The sequence below is a fragment of the Blennius ocellaris genome, assembly GCF_963422515.1.
Source record: "Blennius ocellaris genome assembly, chromosome: 5".
NCBI lineage: Eukaryota > Metazoa > Chordata > Actinopteri > Blenniiformes > Blenniidae > Blennius > Blennius ocellaris.
Genome location: NC_137654.1, coordinates 24590039 through 24606580, shown reverse-complemented (window position 1 = coordinate 24606580; position 16542 = coordinate 24590039). Strand labels below are relative to the sequence as shown.

General features: G+C 39.7%; 1 protein-coding gene across 3 annotated transcripts; it reads right to left on the bottom strand.

Annotated features, from left to right (window-relative positions):
- Positions 1–2879: 2879 nt before the first annotated feature.
- On the bottom strand, positions 2880–16242 carry LOC308130245 (6-phosphofructo-2-kinase/fructose-2,6-bisphosphatase 2-like). Of its 3 annotated transcripts, XM_080496483.1 has the most exons (17): positions 16134–16242; positions 14743–14930; positions 13768–13893; positions 12865–12961; positions 12555–12621; positions 12384–12458; positions 11614–11670; positions 11400–11524; positions 10752–10959; positions 9987–10133; positions 9801–9905; positions 9459–9588; positions 6479–6541; positions 6310–6374; positions 5115–5315; positions 4369–4433; positions 3918–4049 (listed from the first exon to the last, which is right to left on the bottom strand). In XM_080496483.1, exons 2-16 carry the CDS (start codon positions 14831–14833, stop codon positions 4413–4415), a joined length of 1578 nt encoding a protein of 525 aa, XP_080352609.1. In that variant the 5' UTR covers positions 14834–14930; positions 16134–16242; the 3' UTR covers positions 3918–4049; positions 4369–4412. The 3 variants fall into 3 exon arrangements, with proteins under 3 accessions (XP_080352608.1, XP_080352607.1, XP_080352609.1); XM_080496482.1 differs by lacking the exon at positions 4369–4433 and having other exon boundaries at positions 2880–4049; XM_080496481.1 differs by lacking the exon at positions 4369–4433 and having other exon boundaries at positions 2880–4049; positions 5120–5315.
- Positions 16243–16542: the final 300 nt, after the last annotated feature.

Below are 16542 nucleotides of genomic sequence, written 5' to 3'. Positions count from 1 at the left end.
AATTATTGGCTGACATCCACATCTGCATACGCCTGCCTCGTCTTGTGACCTATGACCTGATCAAAGATTAAGTTTTTCTGCCCGTTTGATCAAACCACAACACTGATTCCTGAGTTATTTTTTCTGAATCCCCACAGTGGTGGTTTTCCTGTTGTGTTGCAAGAACCGTAACACAACTTTGCCCACATAGTTGTGAGTCACTGCTTAAACACCCAGACAGTGGCGACAGATGTTGTAATCATACCTTTTGCTTAATGAAATACCACGAATCAAATCAAATAGTAAATGAAATAATAAAATGAAACATTGATTATAACAACAATTTCTACCAAAAATTTGAAAAATGTTCCCCTTTAATCCAAAATTATATTTGCACGTTGCGTGAGCTGCATTTTACAGTTGTGAATGTGCAATCAGTGTTGTGTAACAGTACATTTTGTGGCTGTTGTCGATAATCTGTCGTTTGGGAATTCTTGTAAAAATCACACGACATCCGCTGAGTCATGATCTGATGAAGCAAGCCACTGTTTTTCTTGCTGTCTCCATGTTAAGACAAATGGGACTGATTCACCCTCTCACGTCACGCTTTTCAATCCAATCCTTTATCAGGCACGGACGATATCATCACTTAACATGTTTCTTTAAAACAAAATGTGATAAAACAGTGAAAACACATCACCGTAAAGAAAGTAACATATTCTCTGCTGGACCCTAATACTGTGGAGTGTACAGGATGAGACGAGTAGTGAGTGACATTACAGTTAGAGCTGCACTTTCTTAAAGATTTTATGAAATATGAAGATATATTGCTGTCCACTTTTACTGTTTTAAAATGTAAAACTATATATAATCAATACCACACAAGGGTAAAAACACAAGTGATTTGTTTTCATAATGAGCACAACAAATGAGCCATGTGACATTAAGCGAAAGGTACGTTGTTTTTGCTTATTTTACGGAGTTTAAAATTGAGTTTTTTTGTATGATTTCTTCATATTTGATGATGTAACATTCCTAACTGGAAAGAAATGGCAATATAATCATCAGACACGTCAGAAAAATATAGCTGGAGTTTAAAACTGAATAAAATTAAGTAAGAAACTAAATCACAAATATTGTGTTTAAAGAAGGAGTATCCTCAAATGTATGTAGGTATTGTTGAATAATTGCATATTAGGAAGATAATATCTACTATACAAACCAAGTATTTCAAGCTCTGCTTCTATTTTCATTAATTCAGCCAAATTCTATTTATACAGCATCTTTCACAGAGGCCGGTACTTTTTAAATTAAAAATAAATAAATGAAAGTGAGAATTAACAGTGATTGTAGAAGAACTCATTAAAACTGACTAAAGTCAAATTGAAATAGCTCTGAGACCTGACCAATGATGAGAACTGACTGTTCACACAAGTTATGAATATCACTGCCTGAAAACATCTAAAATAAACCAGAGTCACTGTGAGTAATATAGCAGTTTAAAAAAAGACTGTATGTATTTAAACACAAGTGTGCACTTCTTGTTTTGTGCAGTGATTTCATTCCTCTGCCCTCTATAGGAATTAGCCTTTTATCAGAGTCCACTCAGATTTCCTGTGTTAAAACAACGTGACATAAAGTTTACTGAATTCTCCTGATTATTACTTCGTCTCCTCCTCTTTCCTCCGATGACGCACACAGTGGCCAGTAAAACAAATGAGAAGACAAGAGCAAAAAAAAAAGAAAGAAAAAGAAATTGACATCTTGAAGCTGAAAGTCTATTTGAACAGTGTTTAAGTGAAACTGCAGCTGTGAGGGGAACAAAATAACAGTGACGGTGCATCGTATGGACAATACAAGCAAATCGTTAGTTGAGTTTTGAGTGTAAAGTTGTGTCTTTGCTTCTGCAATCAGACATGTAAATGTACAAATCTGAATGTTTACAATATAGCAGTAAAAGGCGCTTTGCGTACATAAATATAGATTCGATTGGTAACTGGCGCCACACGTGTTGTAGCGCCAAACCAGCGGCGAACTACAACATCTTGACAGTTAATATGTGTGACAGTGCAACATTAAATCATGCTGCACGTCTCGCGGACTGTGATTCGTTTTGTGTCGGTGTGGTAACGAGCGTCTGGTGGTTTAATCCAGCAGACGGTGCGACTACACCCAATGACTTCACGCACTTTAAAAAGTATTTATCTGGACAAAAGGATTCGAAATACTCTAAAAACAAGTTTTTATAGCTTCACTTGTGACGTTCTGTAAACCCTCAGTACAACCTTAGCAATTCCAACGAAGAACCTAAACCTTCACCCTATTGTGACTTTACACATAAAGTTCCACTTCACACTGTAAGAAAAACATGCAAAGATATTGTGCAGACTGCATCGATCGTTTATTGACATAAAATCTACTCGAGCAGCTGTTGTAGGTATTGTAGAGCCTGTAAGTCCCATGTGGCCATGAAAAGCATTGAATGAGCAGAACAGCTGATAGTTAATGATCGTCGACTTTCCTTCACCGTCTTTGACGTTTTGAAAGATTAGAATTTCAATTAAGCTTATAAGTAAAAAAAAAACTATTAAAAAACTAAAAAGCTACAACACATTTAATGCATCTTGTCAAAACTGCCATGTGATATTCTGACTTTTAAAAAGAGATGTACTGATATATTGAGCAAAATTGAGCATAATTGAGGTTCGACCGTCCACAGCAGTTTCATAAGGCCTACTGGGAAAATAATTTTTCAAACTTTAATCTGAAAGAAAATATAGTTTTCAGTTAAGAACCAAGTTTCTTTTGTAACCACATAATAAGAGTGTCCAAACAAATCAAGATGGCCTCCATAGCAGTAAACAATCATCCACACACAGAGCCGGACACGAAGGAACAGTCCAATATTAACTTTATTAAAAAAATGTGGGGGGGGCACAACATGAAATCTTTTTTTCTTTTAATTTATCACAAACTCTTTAATTCGGAGGTAAATTATTTGCATAATTTAAGCATGTACAGGTACATGTAACTATACTTTAAATACTTTACTTCACCATTACACAGCATTGTCTTCCTTTAAATAAGGGCACTTGAAAATGCCTGATTAATTACCAATAATAAAACAATTTTGGCGCGAATGGATGTTCTATATATGACAAAGTGTCGTTGATTTGTGTTTTAGTCAGGAAAATAATTATTTACACTTGAGACACTTTGTGTCAAAGAAACTGCTTTAAGTGCATTCATTTTGACAGATTTCAATAGTGAAATCGTTGCAGCATCACAGAAAGGGGGGGGGGGGTGTCAGAGCTGCACAGCGCTGAGAGAACAAATACAAACAATCTGCAGCAGAATAATAACTCAGAAGTTTCTGCACTATTTTTGGACTGGACAAAAAAAACAAACCATTTTTTTATTACTTTATATCTATCCGCTGCAAACTATTTCACAGCTTCATTTGATTATATCACAGCCAAAAACCAATTAACTACATGTTGTCAAATGACCTGGGAATGTGTGAAAGGAGTGTTAAAAAGAAACAACGCGAGGATAAATTAAGGCGCATGTCTGGAGAGGCACTCTTGCTCCAAAACTGAAGGCAAGACCTTGTACCGAGGTTGACTTTCTGCAGTGAACGTCATCAACAGAATGCATCCTGACGCGACTCTACCCTAGAAGACGTGAGCTGGTGAGCAGTGGACGGACATACAGAGTCCCTTGCTACAAACGTTTGATTTGTATGTGTGACGTGGATCTGAAGGCAGTGAGCTCACTCACGACTGTGCACATGAACTAAGGCAAAGAGATCTCACACACACACACACACACACATTAGCTCCTATACAGATGGAATGTTTCTAACTGAATGGCTGAAGCGAACGGTTCCCAGAAATAATGTTACGCAAATGAACGTTTCAGATAAAATCGCAAAACAAATGTATGCATTGAATGAATTAACTAAGTCTGGAGTGTCTGGATGCTGCGCGTGACAGATTCCTCTCCGTGTGCTTCCTTTAACTTCGAACGCAGTCCTCCGAGTCTGCAGCACTGAAACTGTTCATGGAGTCCTGCGACATGGAAAAAGGAAGGAAGAGAGAAGTACTTCAGCCAAAAAACAAAAAACAAAACAGGAATGGTGGTGGGGGGGGTTTGTTTGGACTGGCACCGACTGAACCGGAGCTAATATTAAAGTCTGAGCTCACAGGCATCACACACACTCTTTTTTTCTGTCTCTTTCCAGTTTCTGAAGTAAAAGGACCATTAACAAAAGTCAGCCTGTGGGCAAAGAGCTGGTAACAAAAACAGTGGGAAAAAAACCTGTAATCTTGTCACTAGTACACATTCAAGGCAGCAGGTTGAAGGGACATTACTTCGTTGTTCACATACCAGAGAATCACAGTTGTTTTCTTTCTTTTCTCCATTGGAATATCTTAAGATAGGGGGTCTCTAGTCTGGAATTTGTCATCAGATAAAATAGAAAAACAAATTCACTGTAAATCATTAATCATCACTTGTACTGTTTCTTTTGTTCATTCATAATAAATGAGATCTCATATCCCAATAGATACAAGTATATAGTATACAATATACTTTGTTGGGATACAAATTAAAAGAAAAAAATGCATGCAAGCTTTATTTAGATCATAAAACAACAGCTGTGGAAGTTAAACTGCTTTAATTCTGAATGAAATATCCCATCTCACCCGGTCACTGTGCCAAAGACACTCGGTAGAAGCAAATATACTGAAGCCCAGGTCACTTCCTATGGTGTGTGTACACTGTGTGTGCTGTAATCACTGGTGTGTGTGTGTGTGTGTGTGATTGACTGGCAGCCTTCCTGTGCCCAAAAGGCTGCTTCAGCTCCAACACCCAGCGGCGCCGAGGCTGGACGAAGCAGTGTCGAGGGTGGATTTATGAGTTACTGTTACACGATGATTTATGACGATGGCCGACTCAGTGGAGTGCGTCGCGGTGTTGTTTTTTTTTAACTAAAATAGTATCAGTGCCCGACCCCGCATGCAGTTTGTTAATCAAACCAGTGACTTTGTCACCATTCGTCCCCGTGATCGAAAGCTGCGCATTAGATGCCTGCATCTCTAACAGAGATAAAGCATTTGGGGAGAAACACGGACCTCACTTTCCAACAGCTCAGCTCCCTCGGATGCCTCAGAGCACTGCATTCTGGGTAAAGTGGGGGCCTGGGACACGCAGTGATGTGGAGGGTTGCCTGCGCTGTAGAGTCGAGGCCGTTTGATCTGGTCCTCGCTGGACAGCGGCGTGAAGCTGTTCCTCCGGAGGAAAAGCGGCGGCACGGCGTCTGACGGCATGTTGTTCTGCTCGGTGAAGACGACGCAGAAAGAGAGGAAACAATCAACCCAAGAAACTGCTTCTGTGTCTAAAAATCATCGACTCCCATATGAACATGGGAGGAAGTACAGAAACAGAAACAGCTGGTGACAAATGACCTAAAATATAAAAAAAAAAAAGTTACTGGCATGTTGGGTTCTATAGACGGGATGTTCCTCGTCAGTTAACAGGAGCTTTCTCACTAAATGTGTTTCTGTGTCAACGCTAACTCTGTCCAGGACCCCGGCTTTAAGCGCTCGTCACTAATCAGCTCAAACAGCAGAAAACACATTCAGAACTCGCCGATTAGGAAGGGAGGACAAAAGGCACTGTACTGTTTATGTGCTGCTGATGTTCTCATTTATATCTCACACTTTGATTAAAGTGTCTGCCTCAAAATAAAAGCTTTCCTTCATTTAATGTTTCAATTGATATTTCAGAGAATTCTCACACATATCGACCACCCAATCCTGAAATTGTTCATTTATATTATTATCATGCAAGTAAGTTGTTACTGTAATGCCACTTCAGATGTTGAATGAAAAATAATGTGGTGGTTTAGTACTTCTGTTTCACAACAAAAATTTGCCAAGATTCTCATCTCGAGCAAAACTCAAACATATTCACATTGAAGAAGCTCATTTTAGGGGATTTCTGGTAAAAAAAAATAAATCTCAGAAACACGGAGTGTTTTCAGAATGCACACAGAGTTTTGATTGTGACCCTGCAGAGTTTTCAGCTTCCTGCCAAGCCGACTGGCTCCTGAGAGCTGAATGCGAAGCTCTATCGGGTCATTTTGGTTTAAAGTCTTAAAAATAGCCCTGGTCAGAGCGGTGTGTCCAGTCATGGCTGTGAGGGGGTTTCACTTGGTTGTTCAGGCTGTAATTCAGAGCATTCTGTGAAGAACACACTGTGGCAACTCTACCATTGAAGTTTGACCCACAACATGATCAAATAAAAAATTACAAGTCCGAGGCTTACGAGTTCTCGGTCCCTGTGAGTGTTGACAGCCTCCACCTTCAGGTCAAACATGTCCACTTTACAACCTGTTAAAAAAAAAAGGAGACAGTGTAGAAATGTATCACAACAGGGAGACAAAAAAAAACAAAACAAGAGGTTTGTTTGGAGTAGGAACAGAGTAGTGACTCACCATAAGCCACAGGAGTGAGTTTCAGGACAGTGTGCAGGGGACACTTCAAGTAGGGGAGGTCGTCTGTGCCAAGAGAAACAAATACAAAATTACTTCTGAGGCTCGGCTCTGTCAGGGCGTGTGGTGTTTTTGTATCCTTTTCAATATTTGTGAACATTTCTCTCATGCTTGAGATGGCACGCCCGGCGCACAGCTGCACAGCTTATGCTGCGCTTTATGACGCACGGTAGGTGTTGCCGAGTTTAAGTTGCTCTGCTCCAAGGCACATGGGTGGAGGCAGAGTGGGCTGAGATGGCCGTCATGGCGACAGCGCCCACACTCTGGGTTTCTACAGTCATCAAACTGCGGTTGGATCTTGAAACAGACTCGACAGCAGCAACCACTTCCTCTGCTGACTGCAGACACGCTCCGTCTGCCCCGCCACTATTTCTGGCTCTGATTTCACCGAACAATATGATCCACTCCAGCCTTTTGGTTTGGAGCTTACGTCTGTTGTTATCAAACATTCATGCAGATACGTTTCGCTATATTTCAGATTTGTCCTTAGGTGATGAAGTTGGTTTTTCAAGTGAGACAACCTTAGACTTGGTGTTTTGAATTCTACAAACTAGGTTATCGTTTTGCCTCCGACCGCTTTATTAACATTGCTGTTTATTTTCCATTCGTTGCTGGCTCAATGCTTAATCCCATAATGTGGAACATTCTCTCCCTCTCAATATATTACAAATAATATACAAAGAGGAGGATTAAGCAACTGGGCTTTACTTCAAATTGAGCATTTGATTCAATAATAGTAAAATAATCTGGTTCCCTTCACTTGTTTTCAAAGGAAATGAATCCTCTCTGTGACATTCATTAGCCTGTTTTGTCTTTTCATATTGCCTGCTCACTGTATTTTGGTTTTATAAACACTATATTATCACTGTTGAATTTCATGTTAATCAATCAAATTCATAGAGGACTTAAAAAACTATAGTTGAAACAAAATTCTGCACATTAAATAATCATAAAGACAATTGATCCCCTTGAAACTATTTCTCTGACAGTATTGATAGTTGCACACATACTTTTCCATTTATATTTCACACTTTCAGACTTTCATAATAGACTTCAATTGTACCATATGTATGATGTAATAAGTCAATTTCTTTGTTCTCTCTTTGTTGATTTTTGTTCAGGGACATTATAGTTTGCATACAACTACTTTCTACTCTCCTCAAGTCCTGAATGCAGCTTGTTATCGACTTCACTGACGGTTTTCGCTTAGACTGATTAAAGACACTATAATCCTTTGTGTCTCCATGGAGGAATGGCAGACCCAACAACAGCAGATAATATGCAACATGATCAACAAAACAAACTGGCATGTGTGTCAAGGTCTCAGGAAACCCTACCGAGTACACAGAGAGCGAAATTACTGCCTCAGTCTTGGTTTAACACACAGGTGTTGCTTGTATGGCAATATAACGTCTCCAAGCTCATACCGACCTCAACAAACATCTGTGCAAAATGTATTTGAGACAGCATCTCTTCACACTCACTATTCTCCACATTGTATTTTTTTTTCTATTTTCTGGTCTTATGCATCTTTATCACACTGCCTGTTTAAATTGGCATTTTGCTGCAGTTATATCACATCACAAAAGTCTTCATGAGCTTCATTAGATCCAACTTTAGAATTTTATTTAGAAATTCATCACTGTGTAGATCTGGATCATTCTGGTCTCTCAATTCTGGGTCACATTTGTTCTGTGTGAATGAACATGAATAAAAAAAAAATCTCTTTAATCTATTTCTTTTATAATATTTGAGGCTGGTCATCAAATGTGTACATGCACATTATCTATGATGGCGTGGCAAACCTATAGATTATCATTGAATCTAATCCAGCCTGTAAGATGACCTTCTAGCGTGTAAAAAAAAAAAAAAAGAGATAACTGAACCTACTCTGAGGAAATTGTGATGTTTCAGCTGTAGTTTCTCTATTTTACTTTAAGGGCGGCTGATCAGAATTACAGGGTTGAAATTGCACAAATTTTTTGAGAAACCAACATTTTCAAATTTTGTTACAAGACATTCGCTTAAATACATTTCCCATATGTAGCTTTAAAATTTACCTCAACCTAAAACAAGGCAGGTTGTACTTCCCCATCAAATAAGATGAGTTTGACACTAATGCTGGACAGCAGCAATAAAGAATCTGAAAACTTGCCTTTAGTGGCCCCATGTGACGGCAGAAAATAGGTCCGCTGTTATGACAAATGATACGTTTCTCCCCGTGCTCAACACAGATTTAGACTGACAGAAGCAAATATCTCTAAAAGTTGCCTTCCAAGGCTGGCGGTTCAACCGATGCCTGTTTATGTCTGCGAGTGTCCTTGGGCATGACACCGAACCCCGACTTTGGCGGGTGAGCACCTTGCATCGTGTGCGTGAATATGCAAGTGAGTGGATCATGCAGATCATATAAAACTGAGCTATAAAGGAGAAGTCCATAAACATTTTATGTTTCTATTTTTATGTTCATAATTCTGCAAAGGAAAAAAATTACCCGTACCACATGTGCATGTTGAGGCTCTACAGTGTGGACACCATGTGTGTTGCTCCAGGTCTTACTGGGTTCACATCATACATATTGTTTACCACATATTTACCTGCGGACGTTTGCTGCACATCTGTCAACTGAAGTGTTTAAGTGTTTACTTAGCTTGATTACAGTGGCCATGGAGGCCTCGGGCTGGAAGTGAATTGTGTTTTCAGTGTGTGTGCAACTGCATTCTCTAACCCGTCTTGTTTCGCTGCTTCTGAGTGCTTGAGGGGGAAACTGTGGCCTTGAATATCGTCTTCTAATCTATTTGAATGGCTGGATTTGCCTTTAGAATGCAACTTGTACATGATGACCAAACAACACTGGGAATGTGTACTTTCAGGATACTACTTTAAGCAATGTAAAACAGTGTCATGTTTCTGTGCAGGTCACCTGCGCCCTTGTCCAAGAAATAGGCCAGCAAGCAGCGCATGACAGCCTGATGACAGATGACCAGCACGTTTCCCTGCCGCTCCAGCTCCATGATGACCGGCTCCAGCCGCTGAACCAGGTCCTGGTACGACTGAGAAGGCGGAAGAGATGGGTTTGATTCAGGCTCAAATCAAATCAAAAGTGTCTTTTAGAAGGTCAAGAACAATAAATAAAAAGTGCCTTATTATTCTTATTCAATGTGAAGGTGCAATTCCTCAAATTTGTTCAAAATGAGATGCATTCTAATCATACGTCTTAAACATACACTATATATATATATATGACACTACCAAAAACACTTACCTCTCCCCCAGGGTAGCGGTAATGATACTTGTCCTGGTCTCTCATGGCAAACTCCTCTGGGTACTTTTCTTCAATCATTTTATAGGTCATCTCTTCACAGACTCCCTAAAATACAGAACAACAACACCGAGACTCGGTAAACTGCGTTTGTTTGTAAACATATCCGTGAAACACCAGAGGACGTACAGCATCGATCTCATTCAGGATCTTCCACTGCTCGTAGGGAACGCCGAGCTCCTCCGCCGTCTGAATGGTGCGTCTCAACTGGCTGGTCCAAACCTTCAGGTCTGACAGGTGGTGCTCCTCCACAAACCCCTTCAGTTCTGCTGCAAACTGTCAAAGGAAGCACATGACACGACATGGCATACCATGTTAATACAGAGTAGACGTCACACACTGAAAAACACGACAAAATCTTTCCGTAATTACACCAAAATTGGTTTGAACTGACAGGACTATGGTGAAGCTGCACTTAGTTACATCTCCAGGGGGAGATTTCTTTCGACTCTGTTGAATAAACATTAGTTCAGAGGATTATATATCTAAATTCAAGATGATTGACATATCTAGACAAACTGTACAATGACAATGAAAAAAAAACATTACCTACAGCACGCCAACTCTATAATAAAATAATGAGTTGTAATTATAATGTTCAGCCACGTGTGTTAATGTTGTTTCTCTTCCTTGTTATCCTGGCTTTTCCTGTCAGACTACACTATTAAAAAACCCCACTAATGTTGCAGTTAGCAGTTGGCTTAGCGAGAGATGAAACTCATAATCTAATAATAGTAAACATTTACTCGTGTTTAACAGACACCTGTGAAAACCTTTCTGGAGACTTTGAAGTGAAACTTGACAAATTTAGTCAGATTTTATGTGCATTTTTTTATTTTATTTGAAGATAAATATATTTGCTGCTGTAAAATTTTGCTTGAGTTCAGAGTTCACCTGCTTTCCTCGGTCGGACAGTTCGGAGTCGCCGCCGATGCGTCCCTCCTGGTTGTGGTGGCTCTCTCCATGGCGACAGAGGTAGATGGAGTGCGAGTGCACGTGAATGTTCATGAGGTAGTAGACGATCTTGCTCTGGATGTAATCCTGCACCCTGTTGACCAGGAAACGACGGCCGACGTTGATGACCTGGATGAAGGAAAGGTTCCTGTCGGCCGGACAACACAAAACAAATCTATCATATATTCGTCACTGATAAAGCTCAAATGCAACTTGGGGATATGAATTCATATGCTTCAAAAGACCTCTGAAATTAGACAATTTCTCACTTGTTGGACTAAAAAAAGTTGATCTAATTTACACTTTTCCCAGTCATCATCATCATCAGTGACCCACACCTTCCAATGAGAGATTACTTGAAGAATTCAAACAAACTACAAGCAGAGACGCTGGTTTGCAAATGTTCAAAAATGACCTTTAGATCTAGTTTTCATCACAAATGAGTTTCTATTTCCACCTGCTGGGCAGTTTTTGAAAGTACAGCGCCATATTATCTATGATGGCCTTTAACCCAGATGAATACGTAGATCATTCGCATGAAGTAATGCAAGCGGCAGTTTTGTGCGTGTGTGTGATTAATCTTATTACTTGTCGTGTTCGTCTGGATCTAAAGGCTGGTAGGTCACTTTATAACATTCAATTCTCTTGAGAAAATCCTCCATGACGCTTTCCCTGTCCCTCTCAGGGTAATCTGGGCTGGACACCTTCACGTCCTGTAGGACAGAAACATTTGAGACAGTGAACTTCAACAACTCAGGGACAAATGGCTCATAATGATCATTTTGATAAAGTCCTTATTTACCATGATATTTTCTGCAATGACATCCGGGTCGTCACAAACTGACTCGACAAAAAACACCTGAAACAAAGACATTCATATGAAACTTATTAGAATTACTAAAAAGGCTTTACAATGACAATACAAAATGAATGGTTGCTTGATAATTAACGTCCTGTGTAAGTTAGCCACATCACATGGAAACACTTTTCTAGATTAAGTTTTAGTGGAAGTTTGGTTAAAATATTCAAATAACAATTAAATCTTATCTTGTATAACTGTATTAAAAAAAGGCATTAAATGACGAAAAATCTTATTAGATCTGATTAGGTGACCTCGGTGTCACTAATATCTGTGATTAATCTGTTTGGAAACCAACTTTGATTGGAAAGTGTTTTCCTGAGAGAAGATTAGAGCTACACGTGTCCCTCTTCGTAGCCTTGCACAGGCAATGGAAGGGCAGTTAAAACAGACCAGACTTCCTGTGATGTGACGGGTTTCTCTCACAGCTTTAATAAACACATTTAATTAAAAGACAACGTTCGGGGTTTGGTAGAATTCACCAGCACAAATTAAATCTACTATTCATTATAGTGTTTTCATTAGTGAGCAATCAATGGAACCTAAGAGCGGCAGTGCATTCATCACCTTAGAATAACCTTTCGTAACTAGATAAAGAGGGGGTTTTCTTCCATGGAGCTCACGTTGCAGTGTTTTCGTGAAAAGGTTCTCTTTCATGCTTGAAAACTTTTTTTTTTCCTTTCATTTTCATCTATCATTAGTGGAAGTCTGACCTTGTATGCATTATCAACTGCAAAGTTAAGGATGAGTTCCCTCCTCTCTCTGGTGGTGTTCGTGGCATCGAACACCTAACAGAAAAACAAAAGACGCAGAGCGTGAATCAAACTGACTTTGACATTTCTAAACAAATAATACAAACGCCGTTGAACTTTCTGTGCCCTTACAGCAATCTGGCCTCCCTCTTCATTCAGATAGACCTTGACGTCCTGCAGTGCCACGATGGCACACTGTCTGTGGAAACAAAATCACACATAAGTCAAACATCCGATGCACGTATATTTCGACACAGACAGTAGTTCTTCAGAACAAAAGTAATAACATTGGCTAAACAAACACAGATGGCATCAGAGGATGAATTTGCATGATGGCATGACCTATGTGCAAAAGGAGCCAGGTGTCCATATTGGCACTAGTAATAACAAATCGGTCAAATAGATCAACAGAAGGGTCATAAAGTCAGAAACGCTTACTCACTTTCTGATCTGCATCGCTTCTTTATTGTCATGTCTAAAGAAGTCATAGGACTTGTATGATTTCACTGCTTTTCTCCTGTAGACTCCGAGATTAAACACTGCAACAGAACCAAAGCAGATTTCAGTTTGTGTGTGTGTTCTGTTAGGGAAGTGACTTTATGTGCCTCAGCCAAACCGGTTCTCCTGCGTTCCACGAAGGTAAAAAACAAGAAGTACAACTACACACAGGGCTGCACTGGGGAATCGGGGGGGGGGAGACATAAAACAAGCGTAAAGACTATTGCCTGAAGCACAACACCTTTCAATGGAGTCATGTCTTTCAACTCAACTGTGATATTCACTGCAGGTGTATGATGATGTCACCATCCTCATTTAAATCTGGTATACTGGAGCAGAAGTGAGAAACATTAAGTTTAAGGCGCATTGTATAAATTTCTCTGTTATTTCCACTTTCACCAACTCATAATAAGATAAGAAAAAAAAAACACCTTTATTTCTGGGTTTTTTTTTTAACCAAGTTGTTTTTTTATTTCCTACATATCACAAAACATGTTTGGTATAAAAAATTTAAAATAGATTTAATAATACAGCTATGACATAATAATACCAAATAGTATCAGGCTTAAACATGGTTAAGACACACAGCACAGCAGTGTACTGGTTAGTACTCTCGTCTCAGACAGAATTTGTCCTGTTTGGGCCGGAGAGCCTTTCAGAGAGTTTGTGTCTGTATCTCTGGATACTCCGCTTTCCTTGCACGGTACAAAAACACAGCCTTAAGGTTAATGTCAGTGTGAATGTTACTGTATGTGAATGAGCCTATATTGTACTCCGTTTTCACCCATTCATGTCCTGTGGATGACTTGAACGCTACAATGTGCATGACGCTCACACACATACTGACCCTTCGTTGGCACTCCGATCCAGTTGAGGTAGCGGGTCAGTTTCTTGGACATGTACGTTTTACCTCTGGCAGGCAAGCCAATCATCACTATCACCGTTGGAGAGTTGGTCATGTAGGAGGCCCAAGCTGCAGGTTACACACACACAAGCATCAAGATTTTAGTTTTCGAGCATGCAAGGACAGTTTGTGAGCGGTCAGCTTTGTTCTAAAAAATTTTAAAAGGGCAAAGATGCATACAGTACACACACAAGAATGTACAAACTAACAGCACACAGACAACAGGTTGTGTAATAATACAATGTCACCTCTAGCATTCACAAGTTAACATTTATTCTAATCGGTCAGTGTCACCACCAACTTGCAGATTAATGTTTATCAAATAAAGCCCAGTAACCCTGCAAGGCTTTAGTTTTCAGGAACATGAAATGGAAAATCTTTGCTTTTTTTTCCCCCTCCTCCCTTTTTTCTTTGGTGTCTGTGAAATAATGTCCTCTGCACGAGCAAGGCAAGTCTGTCATAACAAAAACCTGGCAAGAGGGGACTTGACGCCAGATAGTTCAAACAGATGTCAACAGCTGCTTCACAAAGTGAGTGAAATAGAGATTTTTGACCACATTCCTCCAGTGTACGATAAGTTTACCCATGTTCACTGCTGTATTACCAATTAGCACGGTATGGGGAGCCTGTATTGAACAAATACACATACACCCTGTAAAAACCACAAGTCATTTGAAAAGGCGTGCCAGAATTGGCAATTAAAAGCCAACGTATGCTGCAACCGATGCCATTCACCCATGACCGGCTGAACAGGTATTCCAGTTTGAACAACCATCATGTGATTCAACGACGGCCATATCCTTTGAAATACTGCACAGCGTTCAGTCATTAACAGAGGAGACCGCTTCATTTTCACATTTCACCTTCAGAGTTTAGAAGAAAGGAACAAAAAAAAAAAAAAAAAATGAGAACACTCACAGCACTTCTTCTCTTTGGCCCTCGAGTCAGCCCTTTTGGCCTCCGTCATGCCGTCTGAAGTGGCTGCAGGTTTCTGCTGCTTGGCAGCCATAATGAGGCTGAACGCAGTCTGTCTGTCCTGTCACCACTGGTCTGAGGACAGCGAGCTCTGATCCCCGCAGGATGTGGTGTCACGTATCAGATGCCGCCTGACGACACAGCATTTCAGAACAGTGCGTCAGATGCCAGAAAATCAGATAATTCTGTAAAAGCACACTGAGAACACAGTTAAAACGCCACAAATACTTGAAGAAATTAACTTCACGTCCCTTTTAAACAATACTGGTAGAGGGAAGAATTACAGCATAAACTTCCATTATTGAAACCACAGGAATTAATCAGGTGACAATGAAAACCACGATGAGAAGCCAAGAGCCCCTCGGATGAATACATTCTTGTGCATGTCACTCCTACATTTCAGCAAATATTATCTCCAGCCAGACTGTAGCAACAAAAGTTATTCATTGTCCAATGTCCTGACATTCAACAGATTTAAATCTTGCATCTTCCCTGCACACGGTGATTTAACCCTGCAGCCAAATTTGAAAGTAAGAAACCCAGATCAGCAGTAATAAAGCCATGAAAGAAAATAAACTTTTACAAAACACTGTTTCCCATGTTATAATGAGCTCACAGCAAATAATATCATTGTTGGATTTCTTACACAGGGTTTCCAGAAGAATTTGGGAACAAATCAGGAGAAAATCACATCAGTTGAGTTTATGTGATGTAATAGTTGATCAATTATAAAGATCTATCATTTTGTTGTATATGCGACACCTCTATTAGTTAATGTATTGGAGAGTTGGTGGGCTTTTCTATTTGGTCCATAGGTTCAAGGAAAAGAGATGAAGTATAATTCTCAAAGGATATGTCAGGTTTAACAAATATCTGACATATACTGATAGTTGTAAAGATTTCCAATAAACAGTAGTTTTTACTTATTGTATTACCTTTAGAATAATCAAGTTCTTCCTTTATTTCTTCTCCTTCCTCGCCCGCTTTGTTTGAATGAGTTTCATAATCTTAATCTCTTCAGATTATGATTCTTAATCGCACACTGAATTGTGTCGGAGAAATGCGTTGGTCTTGCCTTTCAGCTTTCATTAATTTCATTGTTTGTCACAAATGAGCGTCAAAGATAGGAACCTCTTACCGAGTGAGTAGCTTGTCTAAGGGTTTAGTTATAATCTGTATATTTAGTTGTGAAGCTATGAAGTTATATGCTAATGTTGAAGTTAAACTGGACGTGAGTCGTCGACCTGGAAACTTGAGCACTTCCGTTTTAGCCTTCAGGCGGAATAAACCCGCTACAAAGCCGCAGCGACATACACAAAAAAACTTAAACTCACCGAAGAGCGAGCAGGTGTTCATGTTTTCCCGTTTTACAGTTGAGTTCAGCCATCAATGACCGCCAGGAAGAGCCTCATCCCGGTCCTCCTCCTGTTCCTCCTCCTTTTTACTCTCCCCGGAAGTTTAGGCTCTGGCTGCCGGTCTGAGATCGGAAGTTCATTGTCGTCTTCAAAATAAAAGCTAAAAAAAAAAAAAAAAACAGCTTTAGTTTCCAGTATTTAATTTGTTTATGTATATTCATGTATTTTTTGGTTGGGTCCGTAAACGCATTATTGGTTTTAACTTCTTTGTATTCGTGAGGCACTTTCATGTGTATTTTATGGTGGAAAAACTCCATGTTCTGCACTGCTTCATTCAGAGGCAGGATACACCAGCCAACCACAGGGCAAACACACAGAGACAGACACA